This window comes from Calypte anna, chromosome 9 (assembly GCF_003957555.1).
Source record: "Calypte anna isolate BGI_N300 chromosome 9, bCalAnn1_v1.p, whole genome shotgun sequence".
Lineage (NCBI taxonomy): Eukaryota > Metazoa > Chordata > Aves > Apodiformes > Trochilidae > Calypte > Calypte anna.
The window spans coordinates 4,195,690-4,217,842 of NC_044255.1; the positions used below are offsets into that span (position 1 = coordinate 4,195,690).

General features: G+C 47.6%; 1 protein-coding gene across 2 annotated transcripts in view; it reads right to left on the reverse strand.

The window, feature by feature from the left end:
• Positions 1–257: 257 nt before the first annotated feature.
• Positions 258–22,153, reverse strand: part of BOK (BCL2 family apoptosis regulator BOK) — a 34,298-nt gene continuing 12,402 nt past the window's right edge. The window contains exons 1-5 of one of the 2 annotated variants that reach the window (XM_030455971.1): positions 19,742–19,962; positions 18,484–18,863; positions 13,366–13,494; positions 6,141–6,304; positions 258–1,343 (exon numbers count right to left, since the gene is read on the reverse strand). In XM_030455971.1, coding sequence (XP_030311831.1) covers positions 1,218–1,343; positions 6,141–6,304; positions 13,366–13,494; positions 18,484–18,706 — 642 coding nt within the window. In that variant the 5' untranslated portion in view covers positions 18,707–18,863; positions 19,742–19,962 and the 3' untranslated portion in view covers positions 258–1,217. Of the gene's footprint in view, positions 1,344–6,140; positions 6,305–13,365; positions 13,495–18,483; positions 18,864–19,741; positions 19,963–22,153 lie in introns of those variants that run through there. The other variant, XM_008500839.2, reaches the window with a different exon arrangement.

The following is a 22,153-nucleotide window of genomic DNA, read 5'->3' on the forward strand; positions in this document are numbered from 1 at the left end:
AAACTGGGAGCTTGGTCACTATAACCCCACCAAAGCCAAAGTCTTCCTGGGAACTGCCAATGGCAACAAAGGAAGGGGGGGAGGATTTCTCCTCCTAGTATGAATCGGGTGAGCTGTAGTTTTAACATGTTAACATGTTCTGCCAGGGGAAAAGCTGAAGTATTTTTAGCATGGCTCAAGTGTTTGTCTGTGCACTGTTCTGGCCTTTTTTGGAATGTTTAACTCTGGAAACAAATACAATACTCTTTGCAATAGTGAAACACCACCTATTTTCTTTTATTGTTTGCCGTACAGATGACTGCAAGTTGCACTTTAGCAAGACATTAAAGGAGAAACACAGATCAGCTACTTTGGACACATCTTTTTCCCTCCAAAAGATCACTTACAGTTTTGCTAATTCCTGCCCATGCCCCCCAGCCTTTCCTACTGACATGCTTAGCTCTGATGAAATCTCAGCAGAGAAAATATTTTTCTTCATAATGAAATTCAGTCCCGAGTTGTTGCTGGCAGGCATTGCCCCTTGCTTCCCTGTCTGGAAGAGTGTGTGAGAGGGGTCAACAAGAGATACCTACAAACCATATCACAGGCAGCTTCCCTCTAGTCCTGCCCTGCACTCAGTCTTATTTCCAAGACACATCAAGGAGAAGCATCTGATGCCATTATATTTGTTTTCATCCCATTAAGAATCCCCCAGCTGCATGACCCCCTCCACCGTGCTGTGGGCAGAGCCCAGCAAGTCAGAGCTGGGTACTGAGGAGGAGATGGAGCACAAAGGGAACAAGAAACAACACAAGGTGAGGCTGAGGACCAGGAGGGGAATCATCCAGAGAGAAGGAGGGACTCTCCCCCTCTCCTGTTTTCTATCCCATTTCAAATCATGTTGCCTTCCTCCCCCCCCTCTGCCTAGCACAAGCATGCACCACAGCTACAAGGAGCAGGTGTCTGACAGTCCATGTCCTGGGACTGGCTGTGTCCAGGCCACACACACAGGTCACCCAGGGAAACAAGACTTTTGAAAGGATTAGAGGTGGGAGAGGCTCCTGGAGCTTTGAAAAGGAGACTGTAGAAGCTTAGCTGCTCCCAGCTGAAGGGAGAGGAGAACAAGCCTTTTGTTTGTCCAGGTTCTTCTCTTCCTCCTCTTCAGAAATTGCCATTGCCACTGTTCCTGGAGCAAGGGAGGAGACAGGGTAGGGGGGCTGCAGGTGATGACTCTGGATTCATCTCTCGGGCAGCAGGACGAAGAAGAGAGCTTTGAGGAAGTGACCAAAGCTGCAGACAGCAGCTACAAGCCAGTGGGAGCGCAGGCTGGGGTCAGTATTCACCACACATTTTGTGATGTCTGCCTAATGAGGAGGAAATGGATCATCAGGGAGATGCCTGGAACCACATCCCCATCCCCAGGGACTCTCCCCACCCCACAGCCCCGTGTCAGCACTGCTCTGCCAACACCCCCCAACACTTGCACTGACACTTCCACACTGCAGATTATTAAATCAGACTCAAAGCTCCACAAAATACGTTTTCTTCACCAAAACAAGGTGAGGGATCCCCCTTTACAGCCACCCCTGGGGAAAGAAATGCTACAGGAAGACTGTCAACCATTTTCCATTTTGAATAGCTCAATAAAAGAAACTTTCTTTTTTCAGAAGAGGTAGGAAGCCTTGGCAACTTCAGCATTCTCATCCTTTTCTGTAAAGCAAGATGCTTTCCAGAGGTTGTCCTGTTTAATATCAGCTCAAGTTGCTTGGTCTTTTTCTCTTGCCTTAACGTTGTGCTTGGAATTCATTCAAGCAACCCAGCCCCCAGTTTATATCTAAAGAAATGCAAGTTTTGTTTGTGGAAAGATGTATGCTGGCAGAGATCCCTCCCAGATGCATGGGCCAGATTTAAAGATCTCTTGGGCTGCTGGGTTCAAGTGTGAGCAAGAATAGAAACTGTCCTGCAATGAAGAGAAAGCAACAACAATCCAGCAATTTCACAAAGACAGGATCTCAGCTGGCACTGGAGAGAAAAGGTGGGAAATATCTGGATAATACAGCAAATAGGAGAGTGGCAGATAGAAAATTGCATCTTCCAGTGAGGGAAATGAATTGAAGTTCTGCTAACAATATAACTGAGTTTGGGGCTCAACTGAAGCTGAGCACAAGGAGATCAGGACTGTTGTCCTGTCACAGAGGGTGGTACTGTTAGCACATCCACACAGTTTGCAGTGGCAAGTGTCAACAAGAATCAGGTCACAAGAAGGCAAAAATTTATCAGCCCCCAAACCTTTTTCTTTACCAGCTCAGCTCTGCAGTCTTCCAAGCTCCCTTTTAACACAAGACTCTCACTGAGCAAGCAGAGGAAAGTCAGACTCTCAACCCTGAGATGTTCCTCCCATAAAGTGAGGATTCCATACTCCAATAACCTTTTCCATTGTTCAAGAGCTTTGCCTGACCAGCCTTGATAGCAATAAGAAGCAAACAAAAGGGGGACTGAAAGGACAGATCTCTGTGTTGGATTAGTGGGTACAGCCACACTAACCAACTCTACCAGCATCTACAGACAAAAGGTCTGGCCACCAGCAGCCACAACAGCTTCCCACACAATTCCAGCAGTTCCTCACAATGAAGTCTGAAAGGCTGGCATGCTGAATCCCTCCTCCTCTGCTGGTGTCTGAGGAGCTTTAGGAAGACACTGAGCCTGTGACAAGTGGAGATTGCAGGAGGAATGAATGCAGGCACTCAAGGATGGGAAGAAACAGGATGACAGGAGGAAGCTCAATCAGCACATGGAGCACTCCTGAGGCTGAACACTAAGGTGTGGGAATGCTGCTGCCTGTAGGGTAACAAAAGCACATGCAGAGTGAGCAGCCAGGACAGCATCCAACAGAAGATGCTGCAGTGTGCTACCAGTGGTTAGAGGCACTCTATTTGTATTGTGCAGGAAAGTAAAACAGGTCTGCATGTTTTACTTTAAGTGATGGCATAGAAAACTCTCCCTGCTTACTTACATTTGACAAGTCTGGTCTGATTCAGCCTCGGCAATTTCAACAAACCAGCATGTCCCTAAAACACAGTTGTGTCAAGCCACCTCTTTAGTCAAGAGAGGTGATGACAGGCAAGTACCTGTGTGAAAATGTATGGAAATGTTAGGGCAGCTGATCAAGAAGCAACCTGAGCTCCAAAGGGCTATAGGTGTCTAACAAGGCTCAGATATGAAACCAGGTTGATTATAGCTGCAAAGGGTTAACTCCCAGATGAGAGTGTGAAGCCCTTCAAGCTGTGCTGTGCCCTACCAAAGGCAATGACCTCACTGAGGCCAACCAAGAGCAGCTGCAGTCAGAAGAACTTAGACATTTGTATGGTGCTTGCTTGGATAAACAAAATTGCTCAGCTATTGCCTTAGCTATTGTTATCCAAATAAAGCTTACCTGATAAGGCACTGGAATTGAAAACTTAAAAGCTACTTAATAAAAAAAGCCTTTGCCTCTTGTGAGACACTGACAAACTGTTGCAATGGCAGTTTGATTTACTCCTGTGATTAACAGTTCAAACAAGTTCAAGTCACAAGCTTTTCTTTGGAGCAAGTGTATGTAACAGCTGCTAAAAAAATATCTATTCTGCAGTAAAACTTAAGCTGCAAACTCTCCCCAGGGACAGATTCTAATTTCTCTGAAGAAGTCTTTTTTGGGTTGGGCTTTGGCACGTAGGGGCTTTCCCCACCCTATGGAAGCAGGATGGGAACCTACTGCTGAGTGGAGGCTTTTAGGTGCCTTTCCTGGGGCTCCATGGTGGTGTTTTTGGAACAGCTCCCAGCACAGTGGTTCCTCTTGGCAGCCTCAGTCTGAGCCACTGCATATGAGACCAGAGCCCTGTGCCCATGGGAAACAGAGACTGCATGCCAAGGCAAACTAAGGCCCAGCCAGGGGCAGGCAGCAGGTGAACAGATCTCCCCTACTGAGCTGTTTCATCTGGCTATCTGAGAACAAGGCTGGGAAATTCCACACTGCAGTGCTGAGAGGAAGAATGTTCAGGGAAAGGCAGTACAAGGTGGCAAGAGGACTAGCAGCCTTTCCTAGAATGAAGGAACCACTCATTTCCAGAGGGAAAATATCCCCTTGTTGCAGCCCACAATTGCTGATAAGGGTACTGCAGAGAGGCTGCAATCAGCACAGCACAGCAGCTTTTCCAGCCACTTGGATTCACTTGCTCAGGGCCAGATCCTAAGAGCCAGCAGCATTGGTTCAGCAACTCCAGCAGCAATATGCTGGCCATCCAGAGAGGGATGAGGGGCAGGAGGGAGTAGCAGCAAACAGGACTTATCTCCTCAGCTGCAAAGAACAACTTCCAGCATGGGGATGCGTTTCTTGGCTTGTTTGCTGTGCAACAAACATTCTAAAAATAGCCATTTGGAACTATCAAAACACCCTATTTTGAACTCAAATAACATGATACACAAGTCAAAACAGGATGCTAACTTACTAGAACATGCATGTCTTACCAAAACAAAGAAAAATTATAGTTGGAGACTAGGAGGAGACACATTCCCTTGCAACACTTCCATTTTATTGAAACCAGACTTTTTCCAAAGGAAAAATGGTTTCAGATAATACATCTCAACCAACCCTACAGGTACCCAGTTCAAGTAAGCCTCAAGTGACACTGAGGCAGGGATTTCATGGAGGGGAACAGTGCTACTTAGTAAGTTGCTTCCCCAGGATATCCTCTTCACCTGCCTCAGTACAATTATTTGTGTGGATGCAAAATTAAACAGATCAGGGCATTCTAATCAAAGGTTACTTTTCAGCCCAACCAAACAGTTCCCTGACCCAGCTGGTCACAAGGTCACACAGTTTTAGAGAGGGCAGGGATGATTTCATGTGGCAATGACACTTCATAAATGCAAAAGATCCAAAATCACAAGAGTGCTACTTTTCCAACTGCCCTCCATGAAAAGGTGCCTCCAGCTCCTGGAGAAACTAGGATGGAATGAGCTACAGACACAGTTGCTAAGTCTCAGCAGAGAGAAGCAATGCTCAGTCTGGATAAAGACGTCCCTCTCTCCTGCTCTGTGAGGGGTGGTAAGCCTGACCATTTCCTCATGGCTTCAGAATAAATATCACCTCTTGGAAAGGAGAGACTTTGCTACCATGGCTCAGTTTGGAAAGAGTGTATGTCTTGGGAACAAGACATCCCAGGAGCTCAGGGGTGTCACATGGCAATCTGTAGCTCCAGCCAGCATCTGCCAGGCATTTTGGATGTATCACACACCAAAGTGCTTTTGGCTGCATCACTCCAAGTGACAGGCACAGAGACCCTGGTACCTGGTCACTAACACAGCCAACCAGTCACCCCAGTCTCCTGGGGAGGTGACTGGAAAGGTGCCTGGGCTATTCCACAGCACCAAAGCAAAGCTCCTGCTCTGAACCATCCTCCACAGGAGCTCTGTTTCCCACTGGTCTTAGAGAGAACCAAAGAAATCAGATGCTTAAAAGTCACATGAAATGGAGCCACACTCCAATGCAGAGCAGCACAGTGAATGAGCCAGGAGCCCTCCCACTGTCAATGGATTTTGAGCCTTCTCCAAAGCATAAGTACACTACATCTTGAGCTGCACCAGAAGAAATTATTCATGGAGCATTGCCAGGGTAAGGTCAGGGAATGGCACAAACTACTGGGTTTTAATAGCCCTCTAAAACTCCTTATGGTAGGAACTCACATTAATATACTAAACTTTGTCTTGAGGAACTCCAAGGCATATGAAAAAAGAAAACTGGCAGGTCTTATTTATTCAGTTTCTAGAAAACAGCTGCCTTAGAGAATGACCTCTATTTACAGTTTGCCTCTATAAATGACTGGCAGCTCCAGAGATGTTCAGGTCAGGAACCAAAGAGACACTGGTGGGTCAGGATTGAGTTAGTCTGGCACAGCTATGCAAGAAGCTGAGGAGCAGAACAGCTGATGTTGTTGAGGATGGGACCACAAGACAGGAAAAGAGCCATATGGAGCCAAGTACAGGTGCAAGCAGGACAGTGGTGGCCACAGAGCCACGGAAGTGAATCTCATTATATGTTTTCCTGGATAAAGCTGCAGTGGGGGCACTGACTTTCATTAAACTGGATATTTTCTGGTCTGTACAGTTCAGATAGCATCTCTTACCCAGCCTCCTCTCCTTTTCAGCCACGTCACCAGGGTCTTGCGGACAAACTCTCCCAAGCAGTCCACAATGGTGTGAACCATGGCCGGCTGAGCCTGCCGCACGCAGTCCACGGCCAGGCCTGCTGCCACAGCATAGAGAGACACCACCTTGCCCCACGTGATGCCTAGGAGAAGAAGAAAAGGGATGCTGATTTACACACACACAGCTCAGCCCTGAGCAATGAAAGGGGGGATCATCACTGAGTACACAGCTCTGAAGAAAGCAGCCCAGAGACTTCACCAAAATAGGGATGAAGCGCACCGGGATGGTTTATGTGGCCACCAACTCTCAGCCATGCACCTGCTGCACAGGAGAGAATTGAATTTAAAGAGGGAAACCTGGGGCAACCCCTAAGACAAAGCATTGCTGTTTTTTTCTAGATCAGACTTTTACAATGTGGCACACAAAGCACATGAGATAAGCATCTTCAGTCGGTTCTACCGTGACACAAGAGTAAAAACAGGGAGGCAAAGCTCCAGGGCCCAGAGGACTGGCAGTCCTCCTTGATTCAAGAGGTCTACCCCAGCCCCAGAAAACTGAAAACCAGGTAGCTTCAAGAGTTCTGCCACTCTACCTTCGGCACGTAACATTTCATATCCTATCCCACTGGAGGCAGTGCAGTCATTAATCTAATCTCCCAAAAAACAGCCTTCCTGCCAGGCTGACCTGCAAGCACCACAGAAGTTTCCCCAGAAGCAGTCACCTTCCTGTTCATGCTAGCTATGAGCCTTTGAGACCAGCTCTGGAGACCAGCCAACCTTTCTGGGTTTTCCAGACACTTTGGAAATACCACTGGGCACAAATCCTCCATGCCCACACACTGCAGGCAGCAGTCCCTCATCAGGATGAGTGCCCTGGAAATGCAACCCTTCTGCTATGGAGCTGAATTCTCTCCCTTACTTTATTATAGAATCATAGAATGGTTGGGGTTGGAAGGGACCTTAATAAAGGTCATGGAGTTCCAACCACTCAGCATGGGCAGGAACACCTCCCACTAGACCAGGCTGCTCCAAGCTCCATCCCATCTCTCCCTGAACACTTCCAGGGATGGGGCAGCCACAACCTCCCCGGCCAGTCTGCCGGAGCCAGAGCCACCCTCACAGGAAAGAATGTCTTCCTTACATCTAACCTAAATCTATCCTTTTCCACCTTAAAACCCTTGCCCCTTGTCCTATCACTACAGGTCCTACTATTACTCTCCTTGTCTTTCTTGTAGGCCTCCCTTATATACTATAAGGCTGCTATAAGGTCTCCCCAGAACCTCCTTCCCCAGGCTTGGGACTTCACCCTGTTCATGCCTGGCAGCAGAGCTCCCCACGTTCCTTTACAATATGTGCAGGTTTCAGAGAATTTCCACAATCCTTCCACTTAGTGCCTCAGGAAAGACACCTGCACTACTACTTTTAAAAATACGTTTGTTTGGGTTTATGTTTTGTTTTAAATAAAAAAGCACTAAACTTTAGAGAAACTGTTAAAAAAAATCAGCCACAGGAATGGCTTGTTAGACTGAAGAAAAAACATTCAGTATTCAAAAAAAAAAAAAAACAAAAAACCCAAACCAAACAACCACCTTTTTCCATTCATGACTGATATAAGATCAAAATCCAGAGATGAACCTTTTGTGAGGCTCTGTAGCAACATTAACAGCAGCAGCTCTGGGTCTCCTGTGATACTCTGTCCTTCACCAGCACTATTTCCAAGATCAGAGGAAGCTATGATTATAGCTAAAAATTGGCCACTATTCTTATTCTATTTTCTGAGTACACTCTGCAGAGCTGTCACTCACAAAGTTCACTGCCTGTGTGGTATTCACACTATTTATCTCTTTCTCATGTTGCATGTCACCATGACAACCAGCAGAATGAGCCAGGAACAGGCTATGAAACCACATGAGAAAATACTAGACAAAGGACTTCTCCTGGCAAGAAACGGGCAGTCCTCTTGCAGGTCAGTCCCTCTGCACTCAATGAAAGAGGCTTTAAGGGGTTACCTCTTGCTGGCTACAATCTCCTGGGCCAGAGTCTCAGCTTCTACTCAGCTCCAGCAAGTGTCAGTTTTTACAGTTCTCCATCCCTGCAGGAATGTGTCTTCTTGCATCTTGATTTACATGAAACAGTTACCCAGAATTCCAGGGAAGAGTTCACTGGATTATTCCCATGCTTTTACTGTCAGAGCTCTTTCTTAAGTATCTGAAGCAAGTCCTTTTAGCTTTGAGATATTTACATGGCAAAAAGTAAGGCTGACAGGGTGCCGAGGCCACCCTGGCAGAGACAGACAGCTGCAGTCTTGGTTTAACTTTGTTTAACCCAAGTATCTCTTTCCAACAGAACAAAAAAGTCTTGTTTCTTCAACCTATAAAAGATGAAGACTCTATAGATCCATGATTTTCCAAAAACACAGGAAAGCAGTTTTCCCAACAGATGTCCAGTGGTGTCCTCCCCAGGGAGGATGAGGACAAAGCCCATCAGTTCTGGCTCCTTGCCTATGTAGTGCTGCAGGAGCTGCAGGAGAGGAATGTTCCCAGCATACAGAGCCCCTCTCCCTTTCCCAAGGCCAGCAGAAAGAGGGCAAGCTGCTGGCCCATGCTTATCATGATGATGGATGTGAAGGGCTCAGCAGTCACTTCCTACTATCCTCCTCTTTACAGAGGATGTCTACAAGGGTCAAACCAATCTTTTTAGTCTGCCTTTCCTCTTCCTGGCAGAGCTGGGCCACTGGGCTGGGAGAAGAGGAAATCCCCTCCTGATTTCTCTGCATGGAAACTCCCCTGCCACTGGCCAGAGAAAGAGATGGAGACTGAGCTGGTCGCCCCAGACAGGAGGGAGCAGCTTGGGCTCTTGCTCACACAAGGGAGCCCTGAAGCAAGGGAAGAGCAGACACCTCTAAGAGCTGCTCTGGACCAAAGCTGGGCCATCCCTGTGTCTGGTTTCTCTGCCCCAGGAGGGTTCCTGCAGCCACTCAGCCCCCAGGCAGGGCAAGGCCACAGCAGTCCCCATCTGCACATTTCCAGGACACCAGCTCCATTAACTTCTCTCTCACTGTGACTTCCCTGGCAGGAGCAAAGAGGCAAAATCAACTGAGCTGGCAGTGCTTCTGCCCCTGTGATGTCCAGGCCAGTGTTAGGGTGACACAAGCTCCATGAATTCCTCAGCATAAGCTGGAATTGCACCCTGCCAGGACACAGGAACAGAGAAGACACACTGTCTCGTTCCAAATCCCTCAGGAGGTCTGGCTGCCATCCATTTTGGGTGAAATGGGCACTGATCCCCAAGTAACACAATCTATTCACAGCTGCCCACTGTGCAGACAAGCATATACAGGAGCTGACAAGAGGGAATGGAAAACTTGTCCAGAAAGGAGCAATCAAAACAGAGAAAGCTCTGGAATGTCTGCTCACAGAGATGGGGAAAAAAAAAAAAAAAAAGAGAGAGAGAAAGAGAAAAAGTGAAAAGCTGCTTAGAAGGCATTAAGTTGCAGACTCCAGGCCAGTCATGGAGGTGAAGGTATATAAATACTGGTGAGCCCAGGGGAAAACACATTAGCAGGAGAGGACTACTGCTGGAAGTGTTCCCACTGCCTTTCAGCTTTCCTGCCCCAGGGGAGAGCTCAAGCAGCATGGGACTGGACTGTGCAGCATCTCAGAGCATAACCTTCCCTCTGCTTCACTCAGCACCAAAACTTTACTTGCAAGTCAGACCTAGGAGAAATATGACCAAGTGCTACATTTCAACAGCTGGGAGGGTACAGCCAGACACAATATATTTTCTCTCTGGTGGAGAGAAAGAAACAAATAAAGATGCAGACAAGTCAAAAAGCTCAACTCGTAAGGCCTAAGAGAAGAGGAAGTGGTGGGGGGCATTTCTAACACTATTTGCTCCTGCAAGGGAAGGAATTTTTCTCCTGAGAGCACATTAATGGTGCAACCCTGTTGTACAGGGTTAACTTCAGCCCAAACACTCTTGATTAAAAAGTGGTGAGCACCTAATACAATACAAACCCAAAATGAAAGCTTCTGAGCATCCTCATGCCTAGCAGCTCTTACTGACTGGAAAAAAATGTTTCCTTTAGGAAACATTTCCTTTTTCTTCTACTGTTTTCCCACCAAGTGACCCCTTCCTTCTGGGATTTATCTAAACAGCTGATGTAAGTGCCAGCTCTGCCAGGCCCCACTCCAAAGCCTGGCACACTCAGTGGAAAGCCTCCTGCTGGCTGCACAGCATATTTGGACCAGACACCAGAACCAACAGTGCTGTCACAGAGGTGGTGATGCTGCAGATCCTTCAGCATTCACAACAGGTCAGGGCCCTGCAGTGCCAGGCTCCACACAGATGGGTTCTCCTCACCCAGAATAACCAACAGGCTGTATGGAAACTAGAAGCCTTACCATGCTCTGTGACCTGCTCACTTTCTGCCTATATTCTCAGCTCTTAATCTTGCTGTCATTGGGATTCAAGCTGTCTTTGCTACACCAGAAAAAAAGCCAAACCTGAGCTAACTGGAACAGAGAATGGTAACAAGTCAAATATGGCACAACATACCCAAGTAGTGAGACCAACAAGGATGCCAGATGTCCTCAGATTTACCTTCTTGAGAGGTGCACCCAGGGTAGTGCTTAGTCAAGATTTGTAGAAGTGAGCACAGAGCTACAGAGTAAAGGCTCAAAACCAGATCAGAGTGTGGAAGGCCACGGAAAAGATTGAGGAGAAAACACCACCAGCAAGATAGGGTAAAAATCCCTTGCTGGAAAGGCATTGTGAGTGACTACTGGGGCTGCCCAGATTGTGTAGGCCCTGCAGTGTCAGACTGCAGCTGTTTTTTTAAACTGGACAGTAAAAAACAGGCTGAGATGCTTTAGCCATTGGCAATTGGCATGGAAACTCAGACTGCACTTAAGCCTCTGGTTTCCTCTGCTCATTAAAAGCCTCTTTCCTCTGAACTGTGAAAAAAATTAGTAATGCATGTCTGGCTGCCATAGCCAACTCTGATTTGCTGAATTTAACATTAAATGCTGAGTCTTGAAACTGCATTTGGGATCCAGGAATGTTAAAAATCAGCAAACTCCTCCTTCTCTGCCACTCAGCAAGAGACTACAACAATGAACTGATAAAAGCAATTGAATACACAACCCCAGCTGCATGCTCACAGGTCATCCCATTAGTTGTACTGAAGCAGAGATAAGAAGAATGAAAAAACAGAGCATGCATGAGACTGAGATGGTCTGAATCCACCTCTTGTGCATCCAGCCAGCTGCCAGACATTTATGCAGCACCATGTCCTCAGGTGAGGAGCAGCACTGGCAAGACGACTTAAGCCTGGGCTTCTGGCATTGCCAGCCTTGAAGGGCTGAGTCCAGATCCCATTCTTACTACCCTGAAAATCCCAGGTTTAGAATTAAGAGTTACAATTTCAAGCTTTACTTTCAACAAAAGCATTTTAAACCACTCACATCTTTCACTTGACTCCTGAGTTGAGACTGAAGAATGCCAAAACATCCCTCTCAATGAATCTGTCAACATCCATTGGTGAGAGCAGGACTCCCAGAAGCCAGCAGGGCTTTGTCCCCAGCATGCTGTCCCATTATCATCTGGATATGGTGCCTGGGGACATAGCTTAGTGGTGGGTCAACAGAAATAGGGTTAGGATGAGGTTGGACTCTGATCTTGAAGGTCTTTTTCAGCTTGAGCAATTCTATGGCTCTAGGTTTATGCAGCATGCAGCACACACAGTCTACTCCACCTGCAGCCATCCACCCTTCTGTCTTAATTAATTCCCTGTGTCACTTCAGCTTTGATGTGGGCCAGTTCTGATGTAGTCAGCTATAGTAATCTAGGAAGACAACCTACTGACCTGTCATACAAATACCTGAGCCTGCAAACTCGACCTGCATTCTGTAAGCCTTGATACAAGTAAAGCTCAACACCAAGTGACAGAGCAGGGCACCAGCACTTCAAACCCTCTCATGACATTCCCAACATGCTTGCCCAGCTCTTGTTTTCTGAGCCAGGGAGTAAATCTGCCCTGTAGCATCTGCCAGGAGCTGTGCCTGAGGAATCCTTCTCAGTGGTTCTAGAGAGGCTCTGTGCTCTTCACCACAATGCACTTCAGATCTGAAGTCCAGGATGCCAGCACAGGACTTCTCCAGGGTGCCACTGGTTCCCATGCAGCTCCACAGAAACCTGAACTCTTACCCTGCACCAACTGCCCCCAAAAGAAGAAGAATCACTGCCTCCAGTGACACTTCCTGTGCCAATGTCACTGGACTCAGTGCTTTCACACTACTCTGCTGTTACCAAATAGATGTCATTTGGTTTGTTTGGTTTTGTTTGTTTGTTTTCTGTGGGCTTCCTTCCCTTCCCACTTCCAGCTCTCCCCTCCATGAAGAAGGCCACAAGACACTGCAGAAAACCTACAACCATGTCAGGACATACCTGATAGAAATCTCCACATAAAACATTCCTCTTCCCTTATCTCCCCACAGCCATACTGCATTCCCAACAGCAGGCAGGGACTGTTTTCAGGGAGACTGCAGTTCCCTCACAGGAAGACAGCACAGCCTGTACCTTGGCTTTTGACAGTCACATCTAGGACCAGCCAAATAGATGCAGAAAATCATTTGTGTCTAAGCAGTAAGAAAACTCAAAGCACCTGCTTGCCTGGAAGGGCCAACTTTCAGGGCTGAGGCTCCCAACTCTCAGCATGAGAAAGGAAAAGCAGCACTGGAAATGGCAGGCTCCATTGCAGCTCTGGCTATTGCAGGAAAAAAGGAGGCCAGCAAGAGAGGAACTCCCTTGAGATGAGTTGGTCCTGGCAGCTATGATCAGCACCATGAGCTGGAACAAGGGAGACTCCCAGGTAATGAATCTTCTCCAGTTGCCAATGGTGAGTGAAGGTGCTTGGAATGAGTGCTCTCCCTATGCAATGAGGTAACACACCTCCTAATGAGGAAGGGCAGGAGATGCCTTCTAGAATGAAGAAGAACCTGCCAGGAGGATATAATAAAGCAGAGCATTTTCCTGCCAGAACAGAGCAGCTCTCATTAAATCATCTCAACAGGGCACGCTGCCAAACTGCCCACAGCCCTTCCAGAAACCCTGCCCCATCTTGCAGGCCATCCCAGCAACATGCCTCCTTTGAGAGAGAGGCAGCTCCATCCTGCTCCTTTCCATCTGTCAGGACACACAGTACCTGCAGTGAAGATCTGAGCAGCCACAGCCAGGAAGGCGTCGGTCAGCAGCGTCTCTGAGTGCAGGGAGATGTTCAGCTGGCGGGCGATGTTCCGGTAGACGTGGGGGCGAATGTATTCCAGCTCATCCCCTGGAAACAAACAGGAGGCAGCAGGCTCAGCACCAAGTCCTGCTCTCACCATGTAGGAACTGCAGCTAGGGTCACCCCTCGGATCCCCCCGGCCTTGTTTTAAACAGCCATCGGAGTGATTGGAGTTACTGACACGCAACACCCCCCCCCCCCGCCACCTACACGGTGTCTGCCTGTTACCTCCTGTGCCTGGGACTTCCAAAGGGAGTGGGGACAGGCTGCAGCAATCCTTGCTATCAATGATGTTCCCAGGTTGGTTGCCTGCCTTTTCTCCAGCCCAGGAGACAGGCCTCAGGTAAGCAAAGCCACCTCACGTTTCTTCAGAAGTGAAAATGTACATCTGTGTAAGCTTTCGAGAGGTACACCCTCTCTCAACACCCCATTAGTCTTGTAAAAAAACAAAACAAACAAAAAAAAACCCAAAACCTAAAGATGAGAGCAACTCAAGAATGCTGGAGGCTGATGAAAGCCAAGGATCCACCCAGAGCTACACAGCATTAATTGAGCTAAAGGACTATAAGCTCAGCTATTTAACCCTCACGTAGGCCCCAAGTGAAGATCAGGAGTTCTTTCTTTCTTCCAAAGGGCTGAAGAGATTTGCTCGGCTGACTCCTCAGCAACAGGACTATCCCTGACAAACACACAGACGTGTGCTTTTACCTCCAGGCTGTCTCCTCAGCTGGAAACAGCTGGAGGTGTTGAGCTAGCTTGAAAGACCAGGAGAAAAATACCATGGAGAAGCAGAGAACCTCCCTCACATACAGGTGAGCCATGGAGCTTGGGAAGTAGCAGTAAAGCTTTTGCTCTATAGCAAACCAAACCATTTCTGAGCAGTAAATAAAGCCCAATTTCCAATAGATTCCTTTCCCTGTAGGGGTTCACAGATATCCAGAGTGCTGCACAGCTGCTGTTGGAGCATTACACAAAGCAAAGGCTGCATGGGATCATGGCCCTGTGTGCACTGAGGGTCCTGTTTGGTTCAGATTGATAAGGACACTGCACGCTTCTCCAGAGCAGCCAGGGGAAGGGGAGAGCTGTCACAACACTTTTACCTCCTCCTGCAAGACCCAGAGGACTTGCCCTGGTCAGAAGGCAGCTGATCCTCCTGAAAATTTCACTGAGGTAGAGACTGAAAAGGAAGACAACACCCCAGTCAGGAGCTTGTCAGCCAGTCATTAGCTACTGGTCCCGAGTTCACCTAACTGGTCACTGGCACTCAGCTCTACAGACACAAGCTCTCCAGGCCCTGTGGGGGTGGGGGATTGTCCCACACAGTCTGACAGCAAGAGGAAACCCTACCAACCAACACATGCTCAGCCCTGATAAGAGGAAACATTGCTTGAGCTGCTCAGCAGCTGTTTGCTCCTGGTGGGGAGCACACCAGCTTCCCTGTAAACTGAAGGAAATGGGGATAGCCCTGCCCATAGCTGAGAGGGAGGCAGAGGAGGCTGAGCTCAAGCACTTGGTAACCTGCCACTGCTACAGCTTTTAACAAGCAGTGCCTGAAGGCCCCAGATGAGATCAGGGTTTGGTTGGAGGCACACATGCTGCTGAAAAGCAGACCCTGCCCTGCAGTAATCCATGGGGCAGACAAAAGCAGGCAAGGGAAGAAAAGCATTCCCAGGCTCAGAGCCTCCCTGCTCCATCAGTCCCAGGACCTCTCCTGCAGCACATGGCAGTGGGGCCTGTGGCAGTGTCCATGTTTGGATGCCCAGCTGTGCACTCTGGAAGACTCAGAGCAATTCTTGTGCTTCTCCTCCTTCCTCCAGTAGTGGAGGAACAGGTAGGCCCTCAGAGACAGTGCCCCCAGACAGCAGCTCAGTGCAGCCTGGGCCATGGCCACAGGGCAGACCAGTTCAGGTAAACCTCTGACACATGGCAGGTTGGTCTGGGCTGTCTCATTTGGCCATTAGGTTTTACCACCTCTGACTCACTAATTACACCAACTGTAGGATGAGTCACAGAATACTTTGGGTTGGAAGGAACTTAAAGCTCATCCAGTTCCAAGCTCCCTGCATGGGCAGGGACAACTCCAACTAGAGTAGGTTGCTCCAAGCCCCATCCAACCTGGCCTTGAACACTGACAGGGATGGGGCAGCCACAGCTTCTCTGGGCAACCTGGGCCAGGGGCTCAACACCCTCACAGGAGAGAATTTCTTCCTGATTTCCAATGTGAATCTACATTCTTCCATTTTAAAGCCATCACCCCTTGGGCCTATGACTCCATACCCTAGTAAAAATTCCCTCCCCAGCTTTCCTGTAGCCCCTTCAGACACTGGAAGGTGCTCCAAGGTCTCCTCAGATCCTTCTCTTCTCCAGGCTGAACAACCCCAACTCTCAGCCTGCTCCCATAGCAGAGCTGCTCCAGCCCTCTGATCATCTCTGTGGCTCTCCTCTGGACTCACCCCAGGAGCTCCATGTTCTTGTCTTGGGGGCTCCAGAACTGGACACAGTACTCCAGGTAGAGTCTAACAAGAGCAGAGTAGAAGGAATCATCTCCCTTGATCTTCTGGCCACACTGCTTTTGATGTAGCCCAGGTCAGAGTTGGCTTTCTGGGCTGCAAGCACAACATTGCCAGCTCATTTTGAGCTTCTCACCATGCCCACATCCTTATCCTCACTGAGCAAAACCTTGCAGCTGCATTACCTGTGCTCAGCACCTCTGCTGGCCCACCAGCCAGTTCACTGGCCTCTCTACTGCCTTGGCAAGTGGTAGAGTGCTAGGAAATACTCTCAGTTTTCATCTCCACAAACTCTCTGCACTATTACAGAGAAAAAATCTGGTCTGTCTGTGGCACTGCTTAGAACCCAGCTAAGGACTACTGTTCCAGTCAGGTGGCTGGATGATGATTACAGCCACAAAGGGGAAAAGAAATTGTCCCTGCCTATGACAGAGGGGTTGAAATATGCTATTTAAGGTCTCTTCCAACCCAAACTATTCTATGATTCTATAAAGCAGGCAGCATTTCTGACCAAATGATTTAGAAACAACTCTTCATCCTGATAAAGAGGACTGCTCAGCATTCTTGTTGCATGGGTACCACATGGCACTCTTCAAACAGATTTGCTAAGAGAAGGTGCCAAGTTCCTGCAACTATCAGCCAAATCTTTCCATCTGGACATGAATAAGCAACAGGAGAGTCATCCTGGAGACACCTTCAGATCCTGGCTGCCACCTGCTTGCCCTTTAACATGCTCTTGGCCACCCACAGAAAATCTGGTTGAAAGCAGACAAATCTGAACTCCAGCCTAGGCAGGGAAGAAACAGAGGACAAAGAAGCAGCAAGATTGATAGAAGAACAAAAAAAAACCAAAACCCAAAGAACCCCACTGGAAAGAAAAAAGAGAAGTCAGGATAGGAGAGAAAAAGCAAGAAAGAACAAATATAAGAAGAAAACTCAATTTAAAAGAATGACATCTATGCCTTAAAAAGAAAATTGGGATAATATCAAACATAAGTAGAAAGGAAGGGGAGACACTGGGCAGAGCAGCCTGATCCAGCATGGATTAGGCCCAGCTGAAGGTCACTTTACCAGACATTCTTTAAGTTTGGTGGAATTAAGCCATGGAATTTTTTTGGTTGGAAAAGATGATTGAGTCCAAGCATTAACCTAACTCCACCAAGGCTGGTGCTCAGCCATGTCCCTCAGCACCACATCTCCATGTTGTTCAAACACCTCCAGGGTTGGTGACTCCACCAGCTCTCTGGGCAGCCCGTTCCACTGCTTGGTAACCCTTTCAGTGAAGAAGTTTCTTCTAATACCCAACCTAAACCTCCCCTGATGCAACTTGAGACCATTTCCTCTCCTCCTATCACTTGCTACAAGGGATAAGGGACCAACATTCACCTTGCTAAAACCTCAGATGCAAATGTTAGTGGCAGCTTCCAAGCCAGATGTGAGCAGATCCACCAGGCTGAAGGCAAAGAGGGATGTTGGGAGCAAATTCCAAGAATGAAGGTGACAGGATCCCATCAAACAAACAGCTGGGCTAGAGTACATAGAAGGCTAAAGCCCAGGCAACTGCCAGCATTTCAAGAGTGCTCCTCTTCACAAGCACAACTTCAGAGCTTGTCTTCATGTAACAGCCTAAAGCACAGCCTCCCAACCACTCTCCTTTCAGCCCTGGCCATCAGCAGGGGCAGCTAATTTAATGTGGGCACTGAGTGGCAGTATATGCCAGAAAACATCAGCCTAGTCTTCCTTTATCCCCAAAAAAGCAAGAGGACTTATATCTTGCTGAATGATTAAGGCAGGCAAAGGAAAATAAACACACGGTCATTGAAAAGTGGCTTTTGAAATAAAAATCTCCAACATATGAGGTGGAAGCAACGCCCTCCAAATTAAACAACCTTACATCTGGGCAAGCAACTGATGAAGCTCAGGTCCAGAGGCAGCAGTACTCTACTTGATGCCAGCTTGAGTTGTGTTACAGCAGCCAAATCACTGGTGTCTGGCAAAACACTGCAAGACCTGATGAAACACCAAGCTGAGAGACTACTGAGACTGCTCTGACAACTGCTACACAGCTGGAGCCCTATGAAGATAAAATTAGTTTACTGCTGGGCTTTCTTGGACCGTATAATGCTTTTAAGTTGTTGCAAGTCCTCAGAAAAAAAACGTAGCTCTGCAGAAAGACTGTGCTGAGCAGTGCTCCAAGGGACTGAGGAAACACCAGTAAAGAGCTGTTTAAGGAAGGTCACCAAAGCCAAATCTGAACGCCCAGAGCAGAGAAAAAAACCCTCTAACCATCATATGAAAAAACTTTTGGCACCCATTAGTTGGATTCTACATCCCTGGAGATATTTCAAAAGAGACTGGATGTGGCACTCAGTGCCATGGGCTGGGAACCACGGGGGGAGTGGATCAAGGGTTGGACTTGATGATCTCTGAGGTCCCTTCCAACCCAGCCAATTCTGTGATTCTATGATTCTATGAATTGCTCCACAGAGGATTCAGTTCCCATCCATCCATCCCCCCAGGGACTCACCCAGTCGCAGCAGTATGGTGGACACCTCAGCCAGCTTCCCCCCAGGCACTGGGGCACTGTGCTCAGGTTTGCTCCAGCTGACACCTGCTCGAATTAACCTCGAATTTATGTAGTCCCTGCAGAGAGCCTTGGCTTGGGACACCAGCTCCTTGTCAGTAGGAGACCTGTCAAAAACCTCCATCACCTCTGCAGCAAAGACGGAGGAGCGGCGCAAGACTTCCATGCCTGGCTGCCGGCCCCTCGCTGCGGCACGCGGGGCTGGGAGGTTCAGCTGAAGCCTTCAGGGAGAACCTGCAGGAGCTGGCAGGTAATCAATCCTCCTCTCTTGGCTGCTCACAGCTCCCAGCAGTTCTTCTCAAAAGGCCAGTTTTCCATTTTGCCTGGTGAATAAAACCATCTGTAAGTCCTCTAGCCTGGCAAAGATGTAAATCAGACCTCGAGTACTGTATCTTAAAATTCTGCTGAAGTCAGCAGTATTATGCTTGCAAAACACCTCAGTGCATCTTAGAGACAAGGGGCAAAGTCTTACATCTTTCAGCCCCTGATTTTCAGCAGCAGCATGACACACAGAAGGGCTGCAATTTTCGACTACCAAGGTGTTTCTTCTTTTCCAGCTCAGATTCATCAGCCCTACAATTACCCTTCAGAGAGACAGGATGATCAGAGAGTAGAAACAGCTCATAGAATGCATAGACAATTTCAGCTTGTTTCAATTAAACTCGACAAAAAACCTGAATAAATCCCAAACACCACCTATAGTAATCTCAACCAGATATCACATATTCCAGCTCAGTGGGTATGGATCTTTCTGCAGAACCAGCACCACTGCAAGCACAGGGGTAGGAGTGCATCTGAACTGTCTCAATGGAGGCAGTTCACTGTATTCTCACTCAAGTTTTTAGTTCTGCCACTCTTTTTTTTTTTTTTCCCTCCAAAGCAATGTGCATACCACTTCTGAAAAACCTTTAGCAATAGCAGAGACAGCAAAAAGAGAAAAGCAGATATTTTTTTTTACCAGGTGTGAATGCCTACAAAGCAAATTCAGAATTTCTTCAGAGGCACCTGAATTCATCTCTTGGTCTGAGATTTTAACCCAGTGCTGCTTTTGAAGTCAGAGTCAGACCAGCCTTTATTCAGATGTTAGTAAATGCATTTTTCAGTCCCTAGGTTTTAGCCATCGACTTACAGTAACAATTTTTAAAACAAACCCAAACCAATGACTGTGGCTTCTCCAATGAAACAAAAAAAACATATTTACCTGTTATTGTTGCACTTTTCCCCGCCTCTCATTGATTTCTCGTGGAGTTTGGTTTCCCCTTGCTTTGGCAGGTCTGCATCAATGCAAACCTGGGTCAGGATTCATGGCATCCTGTCACACCTCCCTGCTGCTCTGCGCAGGGCCACCCCGATGCTTCCCTGCTCGGCTGCTTTTAAGGGCCCGAGGGAGCGGAGAAGCTGCGGGTTTAGCCTTGTAAGGAAGGTGAAATACCCGGGAGGTGGGGTTGCTATGGGCAGGGACCGACGCTTTCTCCTCCCTTCTCTGCCCTCTTAAGGAGGCTCTCTGCTGTTCTGCCAGCGTGCAGGGGCTTTGGGCAAAGGCTACCTACCTTCGGGGTGAGGGTATTGAGTAATTTTTGGAGCAGGTTAGCCCTGGAGCAGTGAAAATGCCCTGCTGAAACAGCAGCAGCTCCTGGTGAGTTCTGGGAGCTGCAGGATTCAGTGCTGGGCTCATGATGCCAGGGCAGACCCAAAGCGGAGAGATAACAGAGCTACAGCTCGGGGCAAAGCAAGCAGTGCTGGCATCCCCAGCCTGCAGCTACCCTGGTGCAAAAAATAATAAAGCTGCTAGTTAATAGTTTGTCCAGAATTACCTGCTTTGCACTAAGACGTCTGGTTCATCTCAGTGTGTTAAGAAAACCATCATATAAAGCTTAAGGAAAAGATTTCAATTAGCTCCAACAGACTTAATTTCAAGGTTAACTTTGTATTGTTACATTATTGTATAGATGCCACAATGCTCAACTTCTTTTTCCATGTGTGCTAGATACCATTTCAACTCAGACCACATAGACATGTTGGCTGTATGTAACATGATTTGAAGCACAAGAAGTTTCAGAGATAGACGTTTCCTGCAGACAAGAAATTCTCCCACCTCAAACACATCCTCCCCAGCAAATAACAACCTCTACATCAACTGCCTGGGTAAGTGGCATGCTCAAAATACAGCTTTCAGGTCAGAAGCAAGAGGTTGCCATCTCTTGCTTGTTGCCTTCAGAGAAGACAGAGGCAGGTACACCTCTCCAAGGTGCCCATCACAGAAAAACAGACTCCAAGCACAAACCCAGACAGCTGCCAATCTCAAAACTGAGTGATAAAAATGGATAAATGAACTGCATGAAGGAATGGGGTCAAGAACTGGTATGTGGATGCAGCAGGAGTCACTAGGAGACCCTGTCTGGCTTGGTATGATTGTGCCAAGATGGCAACAGTGGCCATACATCTCCAGCACCACAAGTATTTGCTCAAAGATTCCCTCAGACTTTTGTTTTTAATCCACAAAGTCTTCCTCAAATTTAGACACTACAGACAGAGGGCTGTCCCTGAACCAAGATGTCACGGACCCTGTGCTACTTCCCATCCCTTTGCAGAGTATTCCTGATGGTCTCTTGGAAAAACTTATCTTTGCCTTTGCAAATCTGATGGCTAAAAAAATAATTTAAAATTCTGTCTTTGCTTCCTGTAGCAGCTGACAGCTTGCAGCAGTAGTCCTACTTAAACTGTCCCTACTCAGCAGAGCTCTGAAACAAAGATGAATGCTTAAATATCAGCACGGCTTAACTAATGATGATGTTTCCCAGGATTCTGGCAAACATGCAAGTGCCACAGTGCCTCCCAGCTCCCTGCGGGTGCCAAACCATCCCACATGTTCCCTGCCCAACTGTCTCAATGTGCAGCACCCCCTCAACTTCCACCCTGCAGCTAAAAACATGAAGGCTGTGTATGAGAAACCCACATTTTGTATAAAGAAACCAACAGTCCACTGTATTCCACCTCTATATTATTCACATACTAAAACTACTCCGTACCAGAACATACATCCAGAAGTAAAAATAGATCCAGCAGCAAAAGAATAGGGTGTTGCAATCCAAGGAACTACCAGCATCATCTGAGCCCCTTTTTCCACAGTATATTTAGGCTACAACACTAGGCTAGAGGCAAGATCCATAAAGGAAAATCCCTTGTGTCAGAGGAGTCTCAGCAAACAGCTTCTGTCACCCAAAACCACAGTTCCCAGCATAGCTATTTCTGGCATGACATTCTTCTGGCTGAACAACAGGCTCCATGCTGCAGCTCCTGCCCATCTCTGATGGGGTGACCAGAAGAGCTTGGAGCATACATTTCATAAAACCAGGGGGGACACAGAGATATGACATCTTTAAGTATACCAAGTGAAAGCAAACCACATCAGTGAGAACACAGCTACAGTGTAAATGCAGACAGCTTATGCTCAATATTAAATATTTTAACCATCAGAGAAAGGGCCCTTTAACAAAAGGCCCCTCTGAAAGGGCCTTTTAACAGCTGCAGTGGAAGCAACGTAGGTTGGTAGCCCAGTGTGAGCACACAAAGCTTGTGAAAGGTCTGCATGATATGGTTTCCTGTAATAGCA